Source organism: Colletotrichum destructivum, chromosome 2 (assembly GCF_034447905.1).
Source record: "Colletotrichum destructivum chromosome 2, complete sequence".
Lineage (NCBI taxonomy): Eukaryota > Fungi > Ascomycota > Sordariomycetes > Glomerellales > Glomerellaceae > Colletotrichum > Colletotrichum destructivum.
Window position 1 is genome coordinate 4,225,159 of NC_085897.1, and position 26,007 is coordinate 4,251,165.

Below are 26,007 nucleotides of genomic sequence, written 5' to 3' on the forward strand. Positions count from 1 at the left end.
TCCGTGGTGGACCTGAGTAGTAGTGATTATTTGAACTGTATCCGTACTCTGTAGAAGACATGATCTGTTTTGCGATTTTCGTCCTCCACTACCTACAGTGGCCAACCACGAATCAGCAGACCACCTTCAATGCGGAAAGGATTCAAGCCTTTCGAGTTGCTCTTCTTACCTCGTCGCCCGCATGTTGTTTCGATGGTTCATCTTTTCAAGTCGCGGACGGCTTCATCTCGTTCATTCTCAAACCCGCAAAGTCCGCCCCCGGCCCCCGTCGAATCGGCGCATCGGACTTTGCTAGACCCAAATTGCTCTCCCACCACCCACGCTCCTTGACTGGCCCTGCAAGCGTGCATCACCTGCACCCAAGTCGGTCACAGAAGGACAAGACGTGTGTCGCGTGCACCCTGCAGTTGACGCCAGTTGTCGATCGATGGCTGGTCGACAGGGCTGACAAGTGACGAGACTCCCCGTCCCAACAATCCTGTCTGAGCTCTCACATCGCAATATGTCGCAGGCTCACAACAATAAAGCAAGCGCGCAATGTCACTTTGACCTGTCGGTTGCTGACCCTGCGAGGTTTTCGAAGTCAAGCCATTTCGGTGAAACAAAACGGCTGCTTAACACCCGATTTTGAGATTATTGTTGTCGTCCATCCGGCTGCTTGCCGCGGCGGCGAGCACAGGTACGTAAAACCGGGGAAAGCTGAATCTCGCCGGAAACATGCCACTTGCCCCTGCCGGCGTCGGTAGTACATACACACGTGCAACACAACGAACAGTCACGATTCACCACTTTGGAGTTGCTCGTGAGTGTTTACATCTCGATTTCGGCGGCCCATCGGTGCGTGGTGGGTCACTTGTGGCTGCAAGCCCGAGAAAAGCCATCACGAATCGAACATGGACTGCCACCGGGCCACGGACCACGGGTCAGTAGAGTGGTGCCAGACGAGTCATCGGGCTGACCGCTGGCTTGCTCGGTCACCAAAAATTGTGGTCCGACGAAAAGCGTTAGACACCGTCACTGTCAAAATGGGGCTTGCAGTCAGTGGCTTGCAATGGCTTCCAGCCTAGCGAGGATGCGAGGAATTGCTAACCAACAAAACGGAAGCCGGGAATCTTCCATTCGCCGCTCCAATCCCACTGCCGGCCGCGACTTATCTAATCTATCCATCAACCATCCCGCCGTCGCCGGCACCGAGGCTTGAGTGTGTGACGAAAACGAGGAAGGGGTATCCTACATGCCATTAGCTCCGTCACACCCGGTAATGAGCGATAAGTGGAGGCGGATAGAGGAGAGGGAAAAAAAGAAGGGACAGCAAAATGGTGCCGGCATCATCGAGGCTCTGCCAACGTGGCATCAACCTTGACGACGTACAAAAAAAAAAAAAAAGCGGGCGGCAAAGGAATGCCATCTCAAGTTCACCGAACCTCAGAAGTCAGGGGTCAGCGCTCAAAGAGAACAGGCCAGAACACGGTGCAACATCTGCCAACCTCGAAAAGTCTCCGCGTCGACATCAACAAGCGCCGTCACCACTTCGCCTCTATTTTACCGCCAGGTGGCAGAGGGAGCCAGCAATGCGACAGGCCAGGTGCGAAATGATTGGGGGTCGCGGTGACGATGAATCACTCTTTGTGTCTCGGCGCCTAGGGCCCAGAGGCCAAGAGAGAAGCCAAGGTCCAGTTGTGCCAGGCGCGTTCAGAGGCAGTCCGCTTGTCCGCTGCGAGGCCGACCAGGGGGAGGAGGAAGGGAGGCCAGCGAGCTATGGATATCAAGAATTGGAGATTTGAGAATGAGAAGAGACTGGGCGAGAAGCACCTAGGAAAGAGAAGGAGGTGAGGCTGGGCAGGGATCTCCCAGTACGCGGATTGCACGGCGCCGGAAGTACCGATACCTCCGCCCGCGTCGGATGAGCCCATTTCTTCACATTCAAGGAGCATCAGTCTGCAGTATCTGGGTACTTGCATACCTACCTGTATTTGTGAACAGCGCAGAGTGGGTAGGTAGGTACCTACACGGCTGCAAGTCGCCCAAACAGGTGCTGCTCGGTTCTTTCCTAGCCCCCCTCCCCACCAGGGCTCCCTTTCCGACCACCCACATAGCGTGTTCGGTTCCCCACTATCATGGTTTTTTTCTCCCCTTCCTTGAACCAATTTTTCTTTTTCCCCTTTGTCGCCGGCGCTGCTTACGGAAGACGATCAAATTTCTTCTTCGCCTAGTCCCGGACTCCATCTGCATTCCGCGCCCCCGGCTCCCTCCCGGTCAGCGAGAAGGACGCCGCTGTCTGCTCCCAGAAGTCGGCGTCGGCCAGAGACAGACCTCCGCATCCCGTTCGTTCATTCGTGTGTTTATCCCCCCCTGGCCTGTCCACGTTGGAACCGCCAATTTACGCGAGGCGCAGATACGCAATACGCGGGTAATACACCACCGCCTTGGCCATCGTCCAACGGTCTATGGCCGCCCCTCTTCCCTCCCAACACCGGCCGGATCTCTGTGTACACAGACAGACACGGTCCTCACTGGATCGGACGGTGCCTTTCGCTTATGTGCGAATCCGGAGCGACGAAACGCTGCGCGCTTGAGGTCCTGCAACCAGCAGACGAGCGATGAGAGTTCTTAGCAGACATGGGTGAGACGCTCACACACACCAATAACTTCGTGCCTCGACAGAACTGGATTCCACCACGCGAAGCCCAAAGAGCAGCATCATCTCGTGATATCGCATCACTTTCTTGCACCGCACCAGCTGCAGCCCCCTTGCCTGCCTGCATGCGGTTCGGCCAATCGTTGCGACTGCCCTTGCCCATACGCGGACAACACCCGAAAGCGAACCGAATGGCCACTACCGTTTTCTGTTGCGAGATGCAATTCACTCAAGCTGCACTACTAGCCCGGACTCGGCGCGCGAAGAAAACGAGATGAGCGTGAGGGATGGATGTGGCAGCACCACTGGCATGTGGTTGCGGTGGTGACCATCTCAGTCACGCATGCGACAACGTTATTCGCCAGAGTTTGGTGGGATGAAAGAGATAAATGGCTTGCTTACACAGCAGGAGGCTTCCCGGGCCTCGGTCAGCGACTGCAGGCCCTGCGGTGTTGTTGATTTGTGAGCAGAGGCCAGACCGTGAACTTCGCGCGGACTTCGATGATCCCGAGCCCGACGGCGACCACTTAGGAGGCGCCAGCACTGAGACTCTAGCTGTTGTTCCCTGCTGCACATCCCAAAAGTTAGCATCATGGATCACCCTTCTATCGAAACGGTACTAGAGTGCTGGCGGGCGCTCTAAATTAACCTGGCGACCATCGCATCTTTTCTCGGGCAGAGCAGCATGCCAATCTAACGTCAACCTTTGCGGTGGGGGCCAATGGACTGTCATGAATGCGCAACCATTTTGGTGTCTGTGTTCGCCGACAACGCAACACAAGAGAAAGTCAAAATACCTTGCAGTCTGCTGCACCAGACCGACTGCTGCTGAGCGAAGTTCGCGGCCCTTCATTGGCGACCTTGCTTATTCACCTTACCAGACCGATGGTTGACGAACCAGGCAAATCCCATTCGGTCTATAGGTCCTGCCCCTCACCGTGTCACTTTGTCTCACCTTAGAGCCACTAACATAGCATCACCTGGTGCCGGGCCAGCTGAGGCGGGGACCGTCAACGGTTGCACTCAGGTCTACTCATAGTCACCGCGAGGCTCCAGCGCACTTGGCGGGCTTGGCAGTTTGACACCGTTTTTGCTGCACTATCCGTTCACAGTCTGACAGTACACCCAACCACTCGACTTCCAGACACGGCAGCCAGTCACGTTCCCGCGTACTCGCGTAACCCACAAATCACGGGCTGTCTTGCTGGACGAAAGGGGCGGCCCCTCGGTGGAAGTGTGTGCAGCAACCTCTCACCAGTGTCGTGCGTCGCGTGCGCCGTGCCTTGCGCTGCGTTGCGTTGGGCCCCGCTGATGCGAGCCAAGATGCCAATCCAGCGGCGAGCAGAGCAGAAACTGGCTCAGCGAGGAAGAAAATGAATTCGCCTTGTTGGACAATTGGGGTTCCTAGGAGCCCAACGGAGGCTGCCGGCTGCCCAGACGCTCTCGCGGCGTCAATCGAGATTGTGAGCCTGCAAAAATAATCTTTGATGGGCGGACTTTTTCCACTCCTCTCCCGCCCCATTTCCACCTCGGAGTTTTTCAGTGGGACTCGTTGACGACGCTCTCCGAAATGAAATCTCCTCCCAGAATCCTTCTGTTTTGTTTTACAATGGGGCTCTCCTCGGTTCCGCCAGGAGGATAGAAAATCAAAAGATGGAGCCCGCTGCCAACTCCGGTCCTGGGACCTAGGTCAACAACAGGAGTTGGGACTTGAGAGATACACGCGCAGCCAGCCGCCCGTGGCCGCGCACAACCTCCGAGCGATCCGGGTGCCAAGACCCGCCAGCACTCCGTGATACCGCAGCTGCTATAGCTGCACTGATTGGCTCCGTCGCGGGTTGAGACTCACGAAAACCGCCCATTGTTTGACATATCGGTGAGAATAAGCTTACATCTTCACGAGTCAACATCTCAGCCTTGAGGTATTAGCCCGCAGTGAGCCCCATCCCCCACCGTCAAATCTTTCGTTGTATCGATACTGCTGCTGATGTTGATCACTTCGCTACTATTGTCTCACATAACTCATGCGCACCCTTCTCGAGCAGCGCGACATACTGTGGCCATGCAACTAAAATCTAGGCTCTGCCGTGCTAGCTGACCATACACACAACCCGTAGTGTCGCCTGGTTCTGTCGAAGATCACACCCAGCACGAACGCCAGAACCGCGACGTGGCTCCTGTACCTCGGAGACGGACGGGGATGTCTCTCGCCAGCGACTCTTGATTGGTTTCCATGCGCATGAGAAAGAAAAAAATGTGACAACTTTCCCGGCGTTGGTGTAAGGACTCTCTCCCAGACCGGCATCTGCCTGCCTCCTCCACGAGCCACAGCCAGACTAGCGGAGAACGACGGTTCACCGCAAGTCGGGATTGCCCCCGTTAGCTGTTGCAATTCAAAGGTCTCCCCAGCAGCAAAATAAGTTGGGACTCGTCCGATGTTATCTTTTCGCGACCACCTTATTTCCGAATCAGTCCACCGTTTGTTCCCCCTCCCCCCCGCCCCTCCCCTTATTCACCTCCCGCCCCCGAGTATCCGCCGGCGCCGCCACGGCATTCGGCGTTAATTGAAGCCGACAGAGTTGTAACTGACGGATATACCGGTCGAACCCCCATTACTCTTGCCGTCCGCCGCCGCCGTTGGAACAGTATCAGCGGGTCCGTCGTCGCCAGAAAGCCCTCTTCGTCACGATCGAGACTTTGCTTCGAATTGAACGAAGGTTTTCTCCCAGCGGCAGTCTCGCCGGCCTTGGCGTTAGGGAAACATGGAGGCGCCATGTCCTGTTTTCACGCGACATGGGATAAATGTTTCAAGAGAGGCCGCCAAACGGGAGCATCCGGTCGGCTCACCGCCAGTGGGAAGTCGTGCGACTCGACTTTTGGACTGAACTACTACCGCGCACTGTCTGGCCGAAGTGAAGAAGAATAACCGAAAGAAAAGGCAAAATCGAATGGGAAACACCACATAGGACCGGGGGTCCGGGTGCCAGGCTGAAGATGATGGGATTCGCGGCGCATGACTTTCATGTTCCCATTGGTTGTAAGTCTGTGCTGTCAAAATCGGGTCGTGTTTTGACTGGTCACGGCGAGAGGTTTGTTATTGTCGTTTCTTTACCTCTGCTGCCGTGTGTGTTTCCCCTCGGGGAATATGCTTTGCCCTTGTTTGGAGTTCAGACCGCGTTTTCAACTTTTGTTCTTTTTATAACACTTGCCCCGCTGCCAGCCCGGAAACGGGATGACAACAGTTATCCAGTGCTGTCGAGAAGCATTTTCTACGGCTATGTTCCTCCCTACGTACGTACAAAACTCGATGAGCCGCAGGAGGAGACGTGAGTTTTTGCCGCGTCTTGAGAGTCCAAATAACGTATGGGACATATGCATGCAGTCTTACTCAGCCCGGCCCCATGCCTGAGAACACCGAGAGTAATATGTGGAGAAGCAGGCTTTCGCTGCATAAAGTTTTGGACTACGTTTCTTGTATATTCTTGGCGCCGATGTCGTGGGAGGGCAGTTGAGACGATATAGAGCCTGTTGACGTGAGGAGGCGTGCTTTGCATGATGGGTGGCCAGTACGGCTTTGCTGCCATTAGACTCGTAGGGGAAGATCCGAGGAGGGAGTGTGGCACCAAGATGAATAGTCGGTTGGTACCTGGCACGTCCAGGCTTGATGGGAAGGTGACGGGAGGAAGCTTCAGCCGCTATGGGCCACATAGCAGCTGGTCAAAGTGTGTGTATGTGTGGGGTGAGGAGTGTGAAGCATAGGCGCATAGACAGTTATGCTTCTCTATACTATAGGTGTTTCTTCCGGAGAGACAAAAGGCAAAGCTGTCGTATGCACAGGGCATCTATCGATGTGGGAGCTTTGCAGCTATGCCCCCCGCCCCCTTCTTCTTTCGTTCGGCAACGTCTCCGAGTTGTGGGAGAGGGAGGACGAGAGATAGGATCGGAGGCTGCTGGGATACACAGGAGCTGGCGTGAGGCTCCTCTCGCGCCCCCCCGCCCCCCCCTCCCTCGGGCGGACCGGCTGTGAGGAGGCTTCGTTGAAGCTGAATGATTGGTTTGAAGCTTCGAAGCTCAGCTTGTTTGGTGATAGACGACTGACTTCGGCACGCTTCCGAGGGGCTCCGACTCGTTGCTCGTTGTGGATGTAATCTTGGGTCTATGCTCTCTAAGTCGAGTATTTTGGGTATTTTCCCACGGATGAAGCAGAGAGGCCCAACGGGAACACAGAGGAACTCCCCCGGACCTGGAGGAGACCAGAAGAGCATTGCCTTTTCCTCCGGAGGATGGTCGCTGTTCCTTCACGCCATGCGGACGACGAGGTCGAAAACATCAGGAATCGAGACATGGCCGACGGAGAAACACAGAACTTAACGAGACTGGAAAGTGGCAAAGAAGCATCGCATTGTTGAGCAGTGGCCAACTTTTCTGCTGCCAGGATACCGTTACAGGCGGGCATTCTCATGCTGGGAAGCTCGAAGCTCGAGTCGCCAGCTCTCCCGCCCCCCTCTCTCGCCCCTTCCGTCTCATTGATTACTGCTGGGAATCTAGGCGCACAGTTCGCGGACGGCCTCGATAATGTCCCGTTTGGGTCAAGTGCCACGATGGGAACAACCTTCAGGCAAGTCTAGGTATGAAAATCAAGAAAAAGTAGCTGGGTACTTTGCATGAATCCCATGGCTTTTCATGCTGCTTCATGTGGGCGGTTATGGTCAAAGTGTTCGTAACCTAAAAGGGGATTGATGATCGTCCGCGGAGGGGCGGACATGTCAACTGTCGGAAACGAATCGTCGTGCGTCTCTCTGGTGAGATGTGAAGTTCGTGAAACTCGTCGCCGCCGCCAGGGAAACACGGTTGAAAAGGGGGGGCGGCCATCTTTGGTTACATTCCTTCCTCTCCCCTCCTCCTCCTCCTCCTCCTCCCGCGACCCCGGGCCCCTGCGTGCAAGGCGGGTGCGCGCGTGATCGATCACGGCCGACCAATCATCGGCATATGGGAGCCGTGTGGGTGGGACTGAAGGTTGGCGCCGGGGCCGAGTGCGGTCGCATGTCATGCCGGCGAGCGGGGCCGGCGAGGGGCGGAGACGCGGGTTTGCGGCGCGAACTCGGATTGACCTATCACGTCTCTCGAGACGGAGGAGAGGAGATATAAACTTGAGCGATGGGAGCCCTCGTGATGAGGCTTTTTTTCGTTTTCAGGTGGACGGGAGAGGAAAATGTTGGTTTGCTGTAAGAGGCGGCTGGCTGTGCTATTACCAGACTGGGCGCTCTTATATATGTGGTTGAAGTACGTCGATTTGGAAGAGTCGGACATCAGCTATCTTGACAGTTGGGAAATAGAGAGTTGATGCACAGCCACCACTGAAACAATGTCTCGCAACCCCCCGCAACCCCTGGCCACCATTCCCAAGGCCGATGAGATCGTCCCCATGGTCAAGCGCATCCTCGCGACCCAGCGCGCCGCCCGCGAACATGCCGCCGCGACCACCCCCCCTGCGGAGGCCACATTCGCCAGCGTCATTGCACCATTCCTTGCGGCTGACGACAGTACGCAAGGAGAAACTGGGGTTTTCACCCTGCTCCGCTTCTCCGGACCGGACAAGGCCACTCGGGAAGCCGTCGAGGAGGGGTTGAGGCTCTGGTCCGCGTCGACGGCGGAGAGGTTGCGGATGACGGAAGTGTATCGCCTGATTCAGGCTGTCAGGGACAGGAACGAGGAGCTGGGATACGAAGAGCAGAGGATCTTGGAGGATCTGTGGTTGGATTATCGCGAGGCCGGGCATGGCACTCTCGATGATGAGGGAATTGCGGTTTATCTGCAACGGAGGGAGAGGGTTGAGAAGTTAAAGGAGGATTTCCGGCGGAACTTGTATCAAGGGGGCGGCGGGTTGTGGTTTGACGAAGCAGAGTTGGAGGGCGTTCCGTTACAGGAGACGGAGAAGTGGAAACTTGGGAGAGAGGACGTGTCGGAGGAAAGAGGGAAGAGGTTCGTGACGTTAGAGAGGGCGGACTATGATGCTGTCTTGCGGCACGCACGCGACCCTGACACGAGGAGGCGGATGTATGTGGCGTCCGACAACAGGTTCCCGGAGAACGTGCCGCTTTTCAAAGAGATGCTGGTGTTGAGAGACGAGAATGCGAGGTTATTGGGGTACAAGAGCCACGCGGACTTCCGCATGGAGAGGAAGATCGCGCCGTCAACGGAATGGGTAGAGGGGTTCCTTGGGCGGCTGAGGGAGGAGCTGATGCCGAGAGGGAGAGAGGAGATGAAGAGGCTTGAGGCAAAGAAAAGGGAGCATCTCAAGGAACTTGGCGGCTTGACTGCGGGCTCGGAAGACGAAGCGAAGGTTTTGCCGTGGGATTTTGAGTATTACACTCGTCTTCTCGAGGAGGAGGCCGACGTCGACCAAAAGAGTATCGCAGAGTACTTCCCACTGCGGCATACGTTGTCCGCAATGCTGGGTCTCTTCACCGTTTTCTTGGGGCTGGAGTTCGTCTCGATCCCCGAAGAGGACCTGGCTGGGAAGGTCTGGGACAAGGGGGTGGAGGTTTGGAGTGTCTGGGAAGGGAGGGGGGAGAGGAAGGGGGAGTTCGTGGGATACCTTTATGCTGATATCCTCTGGAGAGAGGGCAAGTATCGGACTGCGTGCAATGTCAACTTGCAATGTGTAAGTGGGGGCTGTGAAGCAGGTCAAACGAGCGACCGTTACTAACTGGCTCTCAGGGATATGTCAAGGAGGATGGCAGCAGAGTATACCCCGCAACGGTCCTCATGTGCGCCTTTCAACCCCCGACGGCAGCTTCATGTGCGTTGTTGAAGCACCGCGAGGTGGTGACCTTGTTCCACGGTATGTCGATACCACATTTCGTCCTTGACCCCGCCATCTTGTCTGGCCCCTCACCACTCCATGATTTATTCGGAAAGATTTCTAAAAATTGGTCCAGAACTCGGCCATGGTCTCCATGACCTCGTCAGCAGGACGCAGCACACCCGATTCCACGGCACGCGCGTGGCGCCCGATTTCGGCGAGGCGCCCAGCACGATGCTGGAGAAGTGGTGCTGGATGCCTGACGAGCTGGTCAAGATGAGCCGGCATTACACGCGGGTGAACCCGGCGTACATGTCGAAATGGAGAGAGGACCATCCTGCCGGCGGGGAGCCGCCACCGGAAAAGATCCCGGAAGCCCTTGTGGCGAGGTTGGTAGAGAGCCGGGAGTTGAATCGTGGACTGTGGTTTCTACGGCAGCTGTGAGTCGAAGTTATCCCTTGGTCGTCAACTTTCTCTTGGAGATTGGACCAACAGCTCGCCGATATCAACAGTCGTGTGGTTAGATTGTGGCTTTCGATAACGGTGCTGACGACAGATAGGGTCTTTGCGATGTTTGACATGGCTGTCAATAACCAAGAATCCACCAAGGCTTTGAGCGAACTTGACTTCGTCAAGTTCTTCAACGACCTCCAGGACTGCCTTACCTTGAGGCCTAACCCAGATAAACGGGGCTATGGACTTGTTCATTCCACACATCTCATCGCGCTTTACGACGCGGGATACTACGCTTATCTAAGGTATGTGGAAAACGCCATCTCACTCTCGTCCCTCTTGTCTCGTGCTGTCCCGCCCGGCACACGTCTCGGTCGTCCTGTTTCCATTTCGCTCACAAGCGCTGACTCTGCCACCCACCAAAGCGCCCAAGCATTCGCGGCAGACTTTTTCGAGACGTGCTTCGCCCGGGACCCTCGCAGTCCGGAGGCGTGGGACAGGTACCGGCGACAGATCCTGGAGTGCGGCGGTAGTAGGAACGCGATGGAGATGATGACGGAGTTCCTCGGCCGGGAACCTGGCCCGGGTGCCCTGCTGCAGAGTCTTGGCTCAACGAAGGAAGACAAAAAACCTCTGGGCTCTTGAATTTGCGCTGGGATTCTGTCGACTGGAAACTGGACTCCACTGTTTTGGTTCTCCGGCCTGCGCTTGGTTGGTTATACTGGTATCCCAATTGTGGTCTGGAATCCCCAAATTGACGACGTTCAAGCATCTCAAGACGATGGCTCTAGTTGAGTATGGGATGGGACTCAAATGGCCAAACTTAGGAGATGATCTCAGTACATTTCTAGTCGCAAGATACACAGATCATTTCTGAACAGATACTCCGACAAACTGGTACGTCTTCTTGAGGTGGCTCCGCAGTTGGACCGGATGGGAGAACACTTCATTTTGCCTCATTTCGTGGTACTAAAGTTGGAACATCACGTATGAGACCACTTAGGCAAGTGAATGCCTATTTGATGAGAATAGTCAAAGTTACAGTGCTTGGTAGATGGCAAAAACCGCCGGACACTTCATGTTTCCCGTTGCCGGCAGACGCGGGGAAGGGGCTTACCAACCACGAAACGGCCGATGGACCACTTTTCGTCTTCCGCGCCGGACCCCCAAGTGGGTCTACAGATACGGCCCGGCCGAAACTGGTTCGGGTTTCTTGCAAATGCTGCTAAACCCTTACCTCTTGTAAATTTTTATTGTACAGAGGAGAAAATTGAGTTGAATGGATGTTATTTTGCCTGCATCACAAGGTTACGTTCTGCAGGCATGCGCAGTATCTGTTTGGTGTTCACCGTCAACGGCACCTGAACAGGCGGCCTCATGATGACCCAAAGACCCAGATAGTTGATACCTGCATCATTAAACTGATTTAAGAGGAAACTTGATGTCTTTTAGACTTTCACTGCAATGAAAGTACTCAGCACGGGATTTCACGAGATGATCAGACATCGGCTTGACGTCCTGCATTTTACTTCATAATGTTCTCTTGGTACAAGTCCGACAGAAATTTTCATATGTCCAAGAAAGGAGGACTGTAATTCAGCTTTCGAGGTCCGTCAGCGAAGGTTGTGTGGATAGTGGGTGGGTGCGTTGCTGACGCTCATGAGCGTCTTGGCCTTCCGGTCTTTCCCTCCTCGCTCGGTACAGCCGGGTCGACTCATCCTAGCGACTATTCCATCTACCTAGAAACAGAAGCCCTCGTTGTGACTACAGATACGGCTGTAGATATGGCGTTTGAGGGGTCTGCAGGTCCCTTGGCGCACTTGGTAAACCCGGCGGCGGTTGAGCAGGTCCCTCAACGCCCCGAACGCTACCCTTCGTGTTCCGCGAGCAGTTCACCTGTAGTACACATGCCTATGAATAACTATCGCGTCACCTTCACGTATGCCACCTATTACGATCATTTGTCCTCATTGTGACTAGCTACCTAGTTGTCAAACAGGTGGCCCCTCCCGAGCCGAGCACGCTCTCCCATCTTCCGACCCTCATGAAAACCTCGCACAAGAGGGATATGCATTAGGTATCGATCCGTCCAACGCCTCAAGAAAAGGAAAAAAAGCAAGTTCAAGGTGATTCGTTCCCTGCCACACCCAAGCCTATCGAATCTACCCTTGCCAGCGGAGGGGCTCTCGTAAAAGCCAGCGTGGCCATTTCACAAGAGCCAATATCTCCTTGCAAGTATGAGAAGTCGGACCTCGACCAGCGGTGTGGAGGGATATATGAGCAAGCAAGACCCGAGAGTTTTGTCTCGAGCTCATAGAGTACTTTTCCATCCGGTACCATGCGAAGAAAACAAAGAAAAGAAAAAGTGACCGAGTCGGCTGTGAACCTCTGCCCGCTGCTCCGCGGGTCAAAGATAGCCAACAGGTCAGATCGCGCGGCCATCGAACCGTTATATACTCTGACAGGTAGGTGTGGGTGTATGGGCAACTCGTCTGGTACGAGTGATGTGTTGAGCGAAACTTTGCTACTTAGAAGCCGGGGCGATATTTGTAAATCGACTTTCCGGCTCTCGAGTTCTCCTAGATCTTGGGCGGCGGAATGGGCGTCTCCTTCTTGCTGGACTTGGGCTCCTCGGCCTTTTCCGACTTTCTGCGCTTGCGCTTCTCCTTGGGCGTCTCCTCAGCTGCGGGAGATGGCTTGAAAGGAATCTGAGTGGATACACTGGACTGGCGGCGAATGTTGGGGGGCTGAATGGGCGTCTCCTTGCGAGCAGAAGCAGTCTGGGAGGTGCTGGAGGTGGCCGGTTCATCTCCCTTGGACTTCTTGGAACCCTTCGACGCGGACTTCGGCTGAGGAGTCGAGATCTGAGGCGTGGGGCTGGATCTATCAGAGATGTTCGAGAAAGAGTAGCCGGCCTTCGGGATAGTGGGCGGAGGGATAGCCGTTACTTTCTTGGCAGAAGCCTGACCGACCTCCGGGGCGGAACTTTCGGCGGCTCGCTTAAGCTTCTTGGCCTTCTTTTCGGCTGAAGCAGCCTCCTTGACCAACTGGGCGGAGGGGTCCTCCTCGTCCGCAGGGACCTTGCGCTTTGATGCCTTCTTGGATTGATCGGGAGTAGCGACAGCACTCTTCTGGCCCTTCAGCAACTTCGGCTTCGGGTTGGAGCCCACGCTCGAGATCGACTCGATGCTATCGCGTCGCTTCTTGCTCTTCTTCTCCTTGGTAGAGGGCAGAGGCTGAGAATTGGGGACCTCAATGACGGTAGACTGAGAGTCCGAAACAGGGTCTCGTGCGGCCTTGGACTTCTTCTTGTCCTTCTTTGCGCTCTTGGGCGTAGGCTCGTCAATATCCATGGCATCGTCAAGGGAAATCGCAGCTTGGGCCAACGCGCGCTTGGATATTTTAGAGCTGGACGGCAAGGCAGGAGCCGGTGCCATGTCGACGTCCTCCTCGTCGTTGTCAGAACTGTTTTTGTCAAAGCCGATTTTACCCAAGGGGATGTCATCAGGGACACCGATGGGGTGGAAACGAGCTCTCAGGCCCGGAGGCTGAGGGCGTGGGACGTTCGGCTGGATGGATCTAGCGGCGCGAGGCTCGCTACCGACCAATTGAGTTACGCGCTTGACGTGCAAGACCTTGTCGATCCTCTGGGAGGCTGCACCTAGTTAGCGAGATGCATCACGGGCGTCAGGGAGAAAGGGGAGAAAGGACCTGCTTACCTTGCTCGTAGCGAGTGCCCTTCTTGTTAGGGATGAGAAGCTGCACGGCGGTGGATCCAACGTCGAAGCCGACGGTGTAGTCCTCGGAGTTGTGCTGGAAGATGGCATCACCGTTCTGGGCCTTGTCCATCGGAATCTGGAGCTTCTCGACGACGTTGATGGGAATGGCCGCCGGCGCGGTGAAGTACCAGAGCTGCTTTCCGTCGAGCTTAGCCTTGGCGAAGAAGTCGGACATGTCCTTTCCGTCCTCGTCACCTTGCGCCTGTCTCAGGACGAAGTCCTTGCCGACGAAACCAGGAACACTGAGATCGTTGCTGTTGCGTCTAGCGGCAACAGCAGCTGACTGGTCGGCCGCCTCATTGTCGGAGTCCTCATCAGAGCTATCCTCCTTCTCCTGCTCGTCATCGGATTCCTCCTCATCGGAGCTGGAACTTGCTTCGCTGGAACTGGTCGAGGCAGGCTTGGTCGCCTTGGTGCCATTGACAACGGGCTTGGTAGCGGGCTTTGTCGGCTTTGCGGCCTCGTCCTCCGATTCACTCTCGGATTCGCTCGAAGAGTCGCTCGAAGAGGTGGTGGAAGCTCCCTTGGCGGAAGCTCCTTTGGCGGGAAGCTTCAATGCCGGTTTCTTCTTGTTGGACTCACTCTCGCTGTCGCTGCTGCTGTCGCTGGAGTCGGACGCTTCGGCTTCGGCTTCGGACTCTGAGGAGGACTCATCCGAAGAGCTCTCAGGCTTGACGGGAGTCTTCTTGGCGGGCGGAGCCTTTTGTTCGACGTCGCTATCGGCGACCTCATCTTCCTTGTCGCGCTTGGCCTTCTTCAGAGGGGTACCGGCAGGTTTGGCCGAAGGACCCTGGCCATTGATCTTGTTCACAAAGCTGGGAACAGCCGGGCCATCTTCATCGCTGTCGTCGCTGCTGCTGCTGCTGTCATCGTCATCATCCGAGTCGGCAGCGCGAGGGTCGAACGTCTTCTCGGCATTGGCCTTGGACTGCGCGGCGCGGGCGAATCTGGATTTGGACTGGCTGAGAGTGGGCTGCTGGGATTGCTTCTCCATTATGGCACTCAGCGAGTGAACGCCATCAAGCTTGCGTGATGACATCGTGCCTGGGGTGGTTCGGAGGGCGGGACGCAAGACGGGCGAAGAGTGACCTGAGGGCGTCGTGACGATGGAATTGGGCGCGGCAGGAAATTTTCGAGGGTCTTGCAGAGGTTCAGAAATATTTGCAGGGTTGGCACGGGCCCTGGGTGGGGTCGCCGCGGCGGCAGGAGCGATCGCGACGCCAGGCCGGTTCAGCGCGTTCTGCATCTTCGGTGTGACCGGTGAAGTCGATAATTTCGGTGAGCTCGGTGAAGTCGCACCTGAGATTCGGTTCCGCATCAAGGTTTTTCCACCACTGTTTTTCGACGTGTGCATTTTGCTGGGGAAGCTCGCTGAGCGGCGTCGGCCTTTGACGAACTTGTCCGACATCCTGAATCCGATGACGCTATTCAGCAGTTCAGAGTTCGCGTTGTGGTAGCTTTCTTCGCTCTTTTCCTTTTTTTTTGACAAGGAGGAGATAAAAAGGTCGTGGGTGAGTTTCGGGGTAGCAAACGGTGTGTTGTAGAAGAAGGAAAACCTCAGCTGACCTTTTTTTTCGCCGTCGGCAAGGTGTGGGAGATAGAAACCGTCAGAAGCCGGTGCAGGCAGGCTGCGGTTGCCTGTTATAGTTGTTGAGGAAGGGCCTACTACCTGGGGGTGAAGTGGGAGGGGAAAATTGCGATCCCTGAGTGTGGACGGGAGCTGCTCTCACCAGCTCTCACTGGTCTGAAGCAGGCAACCCTTAGTTTGCCATCACCATCAAGACCGACTTGTCTGCTTCCTTTATTTCAAGAGGATATTCAGCAAAAGGATTGAAAGGTTCTTTTGCTTTCGTTACACAACTATTCTGTTTCTTGAGAGACAGCCTCAGTCCACCCATCATGACTACGCCAAAGCGACGCAAGGTTGAGACATCCGAAGGCTCCAGGCGTGAGTTGATCCCTTGAGATGTTGCATCCCGTTCCCTTCGTCAATATTTCTCCGCTAATGTTGGAAAAGCAATGAGCGCTTTTGCTTTGAGGCAACAGCTACTTTCAGCCAGTCCGTCTTTGTCACCGGCGCCTCAACCTGAACCTCAGCAGGCTTCCGAGTCCCAATCCCAAGTGACAACCCCGACGCCCACGCCAAATGGGCGGTCTTCAACGAAGACAAGATCATCAAAAAGACTCGCAGAAAGCGATAAAGCATCAGAGCTGCCACCGGGAGCATCCTCTGCAAGCTCCAGTCAGAATGCAGTCCCAGACAGCCCATCTGTGGCGCGAGCAGCAGGAACAACTCTGGCGCCCAAGTGAGAAGGAGATCTATCCTTTCGACATTCCGACTGCCGACTGACAGTTTATCAGCAGCCCAACCGCAGACCCTGAAGATTTGAGATCTGCAAAGTCTGGTCCTCAGCAGTTCTCGACATTCAGACCGACAAAAAGCAACTCCCGCAAAATTGCTGGTGGGATCCTAGAACTGAGACTGCATGATAGCGAGGTAAGCGATGTCCCATATACGACATAGGACCATAGTAACCTGATTAGCGTTTCTTGGTACTTGGAAGCTACGGAATCCGAGTGATTGACGGCGAGGTCACAGTCGCCGGTGCGAGCATTCGGGCCCCCGACGGGATCAAATGGGTCCACGCACCTCACTGCCATGCCATCCCCGTTCTGCGTTGTACCGAGGAGACGAAGCTGGAGCTACATCCTCATCCGCAAGGACCCAGTCTCCGCAAACTCGAGCGGCTTTCACCCCTCTTCCGAAGCTTGTGGCACGAGCCGGAGGCGGGATCGAGCAAGCAAGCCGTCAAGAGAGACACCTACAAGATTGTGAGGGATTCCCGCCGCGGCGCTGGAAGCACAGTGGTAAACTGACTGCTGCTAGATTTGCAACACAGATGATGCGCCAAAGCGTGCTCTGATCCAGGACCTGCGCTCTCATCCCGCGTGGAACAAGAAACTGGCGGGCCTGACGAAAGTGCGGCATCCAGATCAACAACCCCTGAGCGTGATGCTGTGCGGCCCCAAGTCGTCCGGCAAATCCACCTTTGGCAGGATACTGGGCAACCGCCTTCTCACGGGTGCCGGCCAGCAGACACGAAATCGCAAAACGCCACTGTCGGTCGTTGTGCTGGACCTTGATCCCGGACAACCCGAGTACACTCCCGCAGGCACGGTCGCGTTGGTCGAGGTTAGGGAACCAAACCTGGGTCCATCCTTCACCCACATCGCGGCAGGCGAACAGCATGTATCTATCATCAGGTGTCACTCGATCGCCTCTGTGTCTCCGGCATCGGACCCAGAGTTATACTTGGAGTGCGCCTTGGATCTTTACCATCGTTATCAAAATATGTGCAAGGGGCTGCCCTTGATCATCAACACGCCAGGCTGGGTGTTGGGAACCGGACTCGACCTCTTGACCGAACTAGTGTCGACCATCCGACCCACGGAAGTCATATACATGTCCGAAGACGGCCCTAAGGATACCGTCGAGGGCCTGCAGACGGCGTGCAAGGGGGCTTTTACACTCCTCCCTTCCCAGCAGTCCGAGTTCACCTCGAGAACGGCGGCGCATTTGCGCTCGATGCAGGCGCTCGCATACTTCCACACCGTTCGGAACCCTTCCAACAAGCTGGCCTGGAACCCGACTCCGCTGTCATCGTCACCGCCGTTGACTGTCAGCTACAGGGACAAGAACCGCGGGGTTTTGGGGATCGTCAGTTACGAGTACCAGCCACCGGCAGACTTACTCGCGGAGACAATCAATGGCTCGGTCTTGTGCCTAGTCGAAGCCGAGGGTACCAAGGCGTTTAGCCGCCTCGCAAAGGAGAGCGAGGGCCTCCTCGCAGCCGCGCCCGGTCCCGATAAGATGGACGTCGACCACAGTGCAGCAGACTTGGACGAGATCATCTCGAGGACACCAGAGGGGATCCCCTACATCCCCAACTCTGACGCCCAAACCCTGGACCCTCGGTATTCGCAAACCCTCGGCATGGTGCTACTCCGAGGCATCGACACCAAGAATGGCATCCTCCAAATTCTCACCCCGATACCCTTGGAACGCATCGAGGCTGCCAAAGCGGCGGGCCACCAGCTGGTTCTTGTCCACGGCAAGCTCGACTCTCCCGGCTGGGCGTACACCGAGGACCTGTACTACCAATCCTTCAGCGGCGCTGAGGCGGACGCCAGGGACGACACGGTGGAGATCATGGATGAGGACACGGAGAGCGACAGGTCGGACGAGGAGCCCGAGAACCCGGAGCTCGCCGGCGACATCAGCGACACGCCGTGGATCGAGGTGCTCCAGGGCCACGAGAAGCGGCCGGTGGGATCGCGGGTGTGGAGAGTCCGGCGCGACCTGGGCCGGGCCGGGCCGGGGGCTGAGTGAGAGAGAGGGAGGGCAAATTAAAATTGGACGCGAGATTTGCGGCGTCGGGGGATTTTACTTTGAATTTCTTTTACCCCTTTCAAGACATACCACGATGCATGTTACTGCCCTAATGAGACAACGCTTACACCACGGTAAGAGGGATCGCACCCCACCATCCTTTACGTAGAGATCGATCCCACACCCCCTCGCCTGCAACTCACTGCATTTGCATCTTGCTTTGTATGTGGAACGGATGCATATATGCACCGCACCACCCAGACCTTGCCCGGTCTCCCAGTTCGTGCATTCATTTAGCCTGCCACCCGCGACTTTCCAACCGCTGTCGCGCGACTGTCCTTGCACCCCCCCTCCCCCGCCCCCCAATTCCCCTCGGCTGCCCCCACACGCCATGACGTCCGCAATCAACAGCGTGGCAGTGTCTCATAGCCTAAGGACGACCAATTCCCCAATTGTATGCCCCGTTTCGGCCCCTCACTATATACCCCTCCCCTTTGTGCTCTTTGTCATGCTTTCTCATCGCTTATTACCGCTCAAAAAACCTTAAAGGCTAACGGCAGTTGGCGTCATTCATCCGAGGTCATGGGATAAATCCGCCGGCCATGGGAGCTCAAAGTCAACATCATGTTCAATGAAGGGATACTAGACCGCGTATTAGTCTGAACCAGCGGCGGGCGCTTGGAATATTCCCTCTTTTCCACTTCAACACATCCCTTCTTTTCCTCGTTCTACAAGTGCGAATTGTGTGTGCACCATGACGGCCCTTCCTGAGAGTGACGTCGATGTTCTCATCATCGGCGCCGGCCCGGCCGGGTTGATGCTTGCGCTGTGGCTCGCCAGACTGGGCGTCAAGACGCGCATCGTCGACAAGAGGACCTCCAAGGTATACTCTGGGCAGGCAGACGGGTAAGAAAACCCTCCTCCGTGCCTGATCACAACCCTCGCTCGGGTTCTTACGGCGTACAGCTTCCAAGTGAGATCTCTCGAGATCCTAGATAGCTTCGGCATCACTGAGCGCGTATGGAAAGAAGCAAACCATATGCTTGGTTAGTCAAGCCTCTCCTCATGTGACACAAACACACACACACACTGACACCACTCCAGAGGTCTCCTTCTGGAACCCCGACGAGGGCGGCACAATCAGGCGCAGCGCCCGCGCGGCAAACACCATCCCCGGCCTCTCCCGCTTCACCGAGTCCGTGCTGCACCAGGGCCGCATCGAGCAGTTCTTCCTCGACGCCATCCGCGACTCGTACGCCTCCGACTCGGACGCCCTGCACGTGGAGCGCATGGTGATCCCGACGTCTCTCGAGATCGACGAGGCCAAGGCCGAGGACCCGGACGCGCACCCCGTGACCGTGACGCTGCGCCACCTGACGGAGGAGGAGGCGACGCCGACGCAGATGCTAAGCAACCTCAGCGACGGCATTTTCAGAAGCAACCTCGCCGACGACGACGTCGGGGATATCCTGGACAGGTCCGAGGGGCGCGAGGCGAGAGACGAGGTCGTCAGGGCCAAATATGTCGTCGGGTGCGACGGGGCGCATTCGTGGACGAGGAAGACGCTCGGCAAGGACTTTGAGATGAAGGGTGAGACGACAGACGCCATCTGGTGAGTGTCCGCGAAAGAAGATCCCGGAAGGTTGCAGCTGACGACGGTGACCTAGGGGAGTCATGGACATCGTACCCATCACGGACTTTCGTGAGTTAACTCCTGAGGAAGATGTGCACACCCCATCCAGCTGACAACCCCCGGGCAGCCGACATCAGATCCCGGACCGTGATCCATAGCACCTCGGGCGCGCTCATGATCATCCCTCGCGAGAACAGGTTGGTTCGCCTATATATCCAGCTGAAGGAGGTCTCGGCCGGCGGCGGCCGCGTCGACAGGTCCCAGATCACCCCGGACTTCATCTTCAAGTCCGCACAGAAGATCTTTGGCCCGTAAAAAGCTCGAGTACCACTACTGCGACTGGTGGGTTGCAATCTCCCCCCCACCCGCTATCTGCCAAGTTGGCGCTGACAGCTTCGCAGGTGGACAGCATACCAAATCGGCCAGCGCACAGGCGACCACTTCAGCAAACTTGACCGTGTCTTCCTTGCGGGAGGTAAGCAGTCTCATCCCCCATCCCCCCCCATTCCCGAATGGCCAGAATCTCACCGGGACCCAGACGCCGTGCACACGCACTCCCCAAAGGCCGGCCAGGGCATGAACGTCTCCATGCAGGACAGCTACAACCTCGGCTGGAAGATCGGCCTCGCGTGTAAGGGCATCCTGCCCCGCCACGTGCTCTCGACGTACGAGCTCGAGCGCAAGAAGATAGCCAAGGACCTCATCGCGTTCGACGGCAAGTTCTCAAAGTTGTTCACGGGCCGCCCGGCCAAGGACATCCAGAGCGAGACGGGCGTGTCGGATGACGAGTTCCAAAAGGCGTTCCACACGAGCAGAATGGTACGTGCGATCCTCTTTCTCTCTCTCTCTCTCTCTATCTCTCTCTCTCTCTCACTGGACGGCAACCTTTAATATGATGGCTGACACGCGCGCGCAGTTCACGACCGGTGTTGGCGTCAACTACCAGCCCACCGTGCTCGTCGCCAGAGAACCCGAGGAAACCGACGACGACGACGACCACGGCCTGGAGAAGAGCGCCGCCAAAAGCACGCCCTCCCTCGCCACGAACTGCGAGGTCGGCCGGCGCTTCCCGTCGTTCAAGGTCGTCCGGCAAGCCGACGGCCGCCTCTGGGAGCTGCACCACAAGCTCCCCTCGGACGGGCGCTTCCGCCTCGTGGTGTTTGGCGGCGACATTTCGCAAGCGTCCCAGCGCGACAGCGTCAACGCCATGGGCGCATGGCTGTCGTCGTACCTGCCCGGGCTGCCGACAATCACGCTCTCGCCCGGCTCGGACCCGCACGGCGGTTCGGTCAAGTTCAAGACGGAAAGGGACCCATCCGTCGTGGACGTCCTGCTCGTGCACTCGGCGCCGCGGGACGAGGTGGAGGTGTTGCGGGATGTGCACGAGGCGTATCACCCGTTTGACAGCAAGCTCGGCTGGGATTACGACAAGGTCTTTGTGGACGGGGAGACGTATTACGAAGAGCCCCAGATGGCGTATGAGAAGTACGGCGTGCATCGCGCCAGGGGCGCTGTCGTCGGATTGCGGCCGGATGGGTATGTTGGTCTTGTCACTTCGCTGGACCATGGCGGGCAGGACGAGGTTCGGAAGTGGTTCGACGGCATCTTTCAAAGAACATGAGCGTGTCCTTGTTTTTCAGATGGAGCTGAGCCTCGGTTTTCATCCCGCAGAAGGGATGCGCAGTCGTCGCCGGGTCACACATTTGAGACACGTTATCCAAAATTACAATCTGATGGCTTCGGTCCGCGTTGCCAAAACCATGGGTTATTACAGTGACACTTCGACCGGTACACATGTTGATCCGTTCCGATTACGGCCAATCCATTGGCCAAGGCGTTCAGCCCCTCTCTCCATGAGCGAGATGAGAACACGAAGACGTGTCGTCCATTCCCCCATCTCACTCACTGTCATCTCACCCGTTGCCTATCTCCTCATCTCGTTCGAGTTAATTGACTGGTCCCTCCGACGCCTACCGCCGTCGTGTCCGGCGCTATCCTCATCGATCGCTCAAGAGTGCATGCCAATACTTTCTTATGAGGTTAACATTCCACCGACGCGGCTAAGCGTGACCCGAAGTCCTCGCCCAAGCCCCAGAGACGTCCGCGCCCTAACCTGCGATGCTCCAAATCATGGCGGACAACGACAGAAATGAATGAAAAGGGGAAAGAACGAAACCAGGTGGATACCGAAACACTCATCTCATGCTTTCCCGAGCCGCGCCAACCCTCAGGCATCGAAATATCGTCATCCGTCGTAAGGTAAAAAGAGGTAACAAAGAGGATCATTTCATTTGCTTATGACAACGTCTGGATTTCCGAAGCCGTCTCTTCGTTACGCAGACACAAGAGCGAGCCGAACCATCTGGCTCACTCGTACAATGTGCAGCGTGTGACCGCCCGCTCGGTTCATCCCAAGGGAAATATCCCGAGGCAGGGATATCCTCGGCTGTCATGCACCGAGGATGTGCGGGACGTCATGTCGGGGGTAACCCTGGCGGCAAGGTATCCGCAGATCTTCGATCAAAGGACCCGCCTCATAAAGTAGGACCACCATCCGCCCGATGTATGGACCTTTGCATTTATTCATGGCCGCAACGAGTGTCGCCGGCAGTCACTGGCTATTATTGTCGGAATTGTCGAGTACATCCGAGAATTGTGCGCCGGCCCCTCGAAGGTCCGTGTTCTGGTCGTGGTTGGTACGTTGTCCTTGAGCGGGCGCGCCGTTGACCTTGCTGGGGATAAGCCGGTCGACCGCCGCGATGACAGTATTCACACGCTGAGTGCGGCTTTTCTTTCGCTCGACCGATCCGGTGCGATGAATGCTGTGGGAATCAAGTTGATCGTCCGACTCGAAGGCGTGGAGGCGGGAATGGCCATCCTGTGTTTCTTGTGCAGGTAATACTGGCGCGCGCGGAGTGGTATTCCTACAAGCCTCAACGTCAGCCTGGCTGATATTCGAGGAGCCCAGCACCACGGGAGAAAAGCACGGGAGAGGAGACAGAAAGAAAGAAGAAGAACTATGCACAGGTTGGGCCAGTATTGCCAGGTGGTGATAGAGTCGACTCCGTAATCTGGTGCGCCCAACTGGACGACCAAGTCATTCACAAACCTGCAAGGCTAGCAGCTGCTCTCACTAAGATCTTGGGAGGGAGCAAGCCACTCAACTACGCAGTTTTCCCGACCGAAACTTACAAGTTGTCAGAGCCTTGATTGGCAGCGGTGGATGACATAACGATATCTTCTCCAGGGGTTGTATTGGTAGTGCTGGCTCGACCTGCGACAGGCAAAGAACGATGTCGGATGGTGTCCTTGAGCAACGAGGTGTGAGTGTGCGTGTGTGTGTGTGTGTTGGTGGGGAGAGGGGGAAGCCGTAAAGTATGGATGAAAGTCTGGCCTGGTCGTGGTGCACTTGTTGTTGGCGAGGGAGGTAGTTGAAAGGTCGGGCTCCGGTGAGAAGGTCTCGGCATATGTAGAAAACGAGATGAATTCTTAAACTTCTAGCTATATGCGAGTGAGATTAGAGCTGAAGACGGGCCATTGATTACACGGTAGAGGGCGGAAGCGGGATTTATAGAGAAACCACCAGAGACCGAAGCAATAGGAAGAGTTGAGTTTCCTTTGCAGCGTTGGAGTGATTTGGGGGAGGCACCGAAAACCATTCTGGGCGGAGGACAGGGATCATCAAAGTGATTCGTTGAAGAGTGTGCGAGAAGCTCAGGGCCGCTGATAGGTCGGGGGGGGGGGTCTGTCAAGTCCGGCAACTGGATAGAGAGGTAGGCGGACCTGGCTCGCCTCAGCCCGACCGACGAGTGTCTGGTTCTCTCCACGTTCCATTGCACTACTCCACAGAAATTTGCACAACGGTCGCGTGGGTATCAGTGAAGCACAAAGGCCGCTATCTGCCCTAGGAACGAAGCTAGAGCTATCAATCACGATGAACTGTTGCCAGCTTTGACTTGTGAGCGCGTTGGTGCGATGCTATGGAAAGCTGCGTCGAAGTCTTGGGTGCGAGTGTCTACAAGGAATGGGTTGGCGAGAACCGACTGGGTGGGGAGGCGGTGATGAGGCAAGTAGGTAAAGTACCTAGGTAATGTAGGCCTGGGCACGTTGCTGAATTGTGCGTGACCAACACTGCTCAGTTGCTTCGGAGAAAGTAGGGAAGCGAATTGGGGGGAGCATGGCGGGAGCCAGCTTGAGCTCGCCCAGCGACCAGAAACAATGTTTATTCACAGTTTGTGTGTCTTGGCTTCAGTTCGGGTGGGCTATACGTTACCACTGCGGTTGCTGTCTCTCGTGCTGGGTCAGGTCGGGCGGGGGATGCAGCGCGCAGAGCCGCTTCCAGTGTGGCACGCCCTGGCCTTCAATGCCGGCGGCAAAGTAGTTTTTAGAGCAGCTGGGAGCGATGGGGAACGGTACATACACTCGAGGAGGGGGACATGGGCCTAGAGGGAATGGGTGGGTGTGGGCTGGGGGGTAGGACGAGCAAGAGAAGGGACAGTGGCTTCTTTCGTGAGGTGAGGAGATGAAGAGGCAGAAGGAGTTTAGTGGTGGTGGTGGTAGTGGTGGTGCGGGGGGGAGCAAGAGAGAGGAGGGTCCAGCAAGGACAGGGGAGGGAAGTATGCACTAGACAGAGTGTTCTTCTGGCTTAGTTGGTCGGCAGGCGGGTCGCAGCAAGATCAAGAGAAAGGGAAGAAAGATGACGAGGATACGGACCGACACACAACACGTGCCCATTCCCGCCACGCAAGCCAGTGCAAGCATTTTGTGAGTCCGAAGCAGGGGCACGTACCCCTCTCGTATCTGTCCTCTTGCTCCAGATGAGGCGAGCATGGGACGCCGCCGATACATCTCGCACACGCATACAATGCTGCCACCATCAGCACACCATGCCATTTGTGCACAGATGCAAGCTTGCGATTTGCAACAGGTTGACTGACGGGACTAACTGACTGACAGGCGATCCGACTTGAGGGTTGATTGACGATGACAGTAAGCATCCTCTCGTTGCTTTTGGTCCCTCAGGGTTTGTCTGCAGCAACACTGGCCAATTGATTCCCTCGATGGCCTATTGGGGAGGATGCCAAAGATTCCCGAGTCGGAGGCCACACACGCTGACTGACTAAAACAGACAGAGGAAAACAGACAGAGAAATACCAAGCAGTCAATGATAATCGACGGAAAAGAACGCAGTCGCAGTCGCAGTCTCAATCTCCATGCAAATGTGCATAACGTAGCACAGGCTTGTTTCTCTTCTGGGACCGATCCAATCGCTCGATTGGCTTGTTTGCCAACCCTGCGGTGTCAATCGACGTTTTCGTTCCCCTTAAGACGGGGATTACTTGGGGTAAGCAGCCACTGTGATGCAGGTGATGGAGCTTGGCGAAGTACGGCAAAGTTCTTCCCACTTCGCGAGAAGAGTTCTCTGCTTGAGAGCCAAGTGTTGTTAATCCTCAATATCTACGACAGATGCAAATGCTCGATCTTTCTCAATCTTGTTCCAGCACAGAGCGAACAGGCAGCAGCCAGCAGCCCGCAGTGAACAGCCCACAAAAAAGAAAACGGGCTGGATTGTTCCTGGTTACTGGCTGGGCTCGTTCGATGGCGGCTTTCTGCTACCGCCTGACGTCAAGGGCGTGAGCGACCTCTTGGCAAATCTGGAATCCGTGGCCGCCTGGTCAAGCCATGGTGGCCGTGCAGGCCCTACCGTCTCCTGTCATCCAGCCTAGCTTGCACATCGCCGCTGATACACAGGTATGTGATTCTGAAAGTCCCGGCTCGCCAGCTAAATTTCTGATTCAGTGTAGTCGGAATAAGAGAAGAACGTTAGAGCCTAACATAACTTTTGTTCACTACTTCCCTTCGACTCCCCTTTTCTTTGTCCTGTGATTCGACACCGTTGCTGCCGTCATCTTCCCGAACAGGAATGAGACTGGAGGGAGCTCCAAGAAAACGAATGCGGAAAATCAGATGATGCGTTCCATTGGTCCAACTTCAGCCGCGGCATAAGCCCTCGACTGGACAAAAACGAAACCCTCCCTCTATTATCACATCATCCCTCTCATTACACAAGTGTTCTTGTTCCCTGATCGCTCAAAAACAACCGCCTATCGCTCTGCCGCGTCTATATGGAAGTAAAGGGCAATACTGCCTCGACGATGTATAATACTGTCCAGCCATTACCAGTCCTTTGCTCCTCACTGACAAGTTCCCGGGTAAATTATGTTGCTCAATCTGCGCAACCTTGTGGAGCAAAGCACCCACGACAAGAAGAAAACAGCAGAGCTCCCAAGTCTATCGTCCGATATCATC

General features: G+C 56.0%; 5 protein-coding genes across 5 annotated transcripts; 3 read left to right on the forward strand and 2 right to left on the reverse strand.

Annotated features, from left to right (window-relative positions):
* Window positions 1–7,978: 7,978 nt before the first annotated feature.
* Window positions 7,979–11,052, forward strand: CDEST_03491 (Putative peptidase M3A/M3B catalytic domain, neurolysin/Thimet oligopeptidase, domain 2). The gene is made up of 5 exons (XM_062919650.1): window positions 7,979–9,302; window positions 9,359–9,482; window positions 9,580–9,883; window positions 10,004–10,201; window positions 10,322–11,052. The coding sequence occupies exons 1-5, from the start codon at window positions 8,004–8,006 to the stop codon at window positions 10,539–10,541; spliced, it is 2,145 nt and encodes a 714-aa protein (XP_062775701.1). The 5' UTR covers window positions 7,979–8,003; the 3' UTR covers window positions 10,542–11,052.
* A 1,423-nt stretch (window positions 11,053–12,475) lies between these two features.
* On the reverse strand, window positions 12,476–14,921 carry CDEST_03492 (Putative DNA-directed RNA polymerase I, subunit RPA34.5; the record flags this gene model as incomplete). Its single annotated transcript, XM_062919651.1, has 2 exons — window positions 12,476–13,551; window positions 13,616–14,921. 2 exons carry the CDS (start codon window positions 14,919–14,921, stop codon window positions 12,476–12,478), a joined length of 2,382 nt encoding a protein of 793 aa, XP_062775702.1.
* A 146-nt stretch (window positions 14,922–15,067) lies between these two features.
* Window positions 15,068–18,404, forward strand: CDEST_03493 (Putative P-loop containing nucleoside triphosphate hydrolase). Its single transcript, XM_062919652.1, has 5 exons — window positions 15,068–15,623; window positions 15,693–15,981; window positions 16,037–16,172; window positions 16,220–16,507; window positions 16,563–18,404. The coding sequence occupies exons 1-5, from the start codon at window positions 15,575–15,577 to the stop codon at window positions 18,063–18,065; spliced, it is 2,265 nt and encodes a 754-aa protein (XP_062775703.1). The 5' UTR covers window positions 15,068–15,574; the 3' UTR covers window positions 18,066–18,404.
* Window positions 18,405–18,819: 415 nt separating this feature from the next.
* CDEST_03494 (Putative FAD-binding domain, phenol hydroxylase dimerization domain, Thioredoxin-like superfamily) lies at window positions 18,820–21,319 on the forward strand (the record flags this gene model as incomplete). The annotated part of the gene is made up of 9 exons (XM_062919653.1): window positions 18,820–18,971; window positions 19,032–19,111; window positions 19,170–19,677; window positions 19,733–19,767; window positions 19,826–19,895; window positions 19,996–20,040; window positions 20,100–20,173; window positions 20,237–20,517; window positions 20,615–21,319. 9 exons carry the CDS (start codon window positions 18,820–18,822, stop codon window positions 21,317–21,319), a joined length of 1,950 nt encoding a protein of 649 aa, XP_062775704.1.
* A 990-nt stretch (window positions 21,320–22,309) lies between these two features.
* Window positions 22,310–24,432, reverse strand: CDEST_03495 (uncharacterized protein; the record flags this gene model as incomplete). Its single annotated transcript, XM_062919654.1, has 5 exons — window positions 22,310–22,769; window positions 22,891–23,006; window positions 23,244–23,421; window positions 23,972–24,091; window positions 24,323–24,432. 5 exons carry the CDS (start codon window positions 24,430–24,432, stop codon window positions 22,310–22,312), a joined length of 984 nt encoding a protein of 327 aa, XP_062775705.1.
* Window positions 24,433–26,007: the final 1,575 nt, after the last annotated feature.

Coding starts and splice junctions, on each gene's coding strand:
- CDEST_03493 (XM_062919652.1), top strand. CDS start 15,575: ATGACTACGCCAAAGCGACGCAAGGTTGAGACATCCGAAGGCTCCAGG. Junction 15,982..16,036: donor GGAACAACTCTGGCGCCCAA/GTGAGAAGGAGA, acceptor ACAGTTTATCAG/CAGCCCAACCGCAGACCCTG. Junction 16,173..16,219: donor TGAGACTGCATGATAGCGAG/GTAAGCGATGTC, acceptor TAACCTGATTAG/CGTTTCTTGGTACTTGGAAG.
- CDEST_03491 (XM_062919650.1), top strand. CDS start 8,004: ATGTCTCGCAACCCCCCGCAACCCCTGGCCACCATTCCCAAGGCCGAT. Junction 9,884..10,003: donor CTGTGGTTTCTACGGCAGCT/GTGAGTCGAAGT, acceptor GACGACAGATAG/GGTCTTTGCGATGTTTGACA. Junction 10,202..10,321: donor GGATACTACGCTTATCTAAG/GTATGTGGAAAA, acceptor CACCCACCAAAG/CGCCCAAGCATTCGCGGCAG.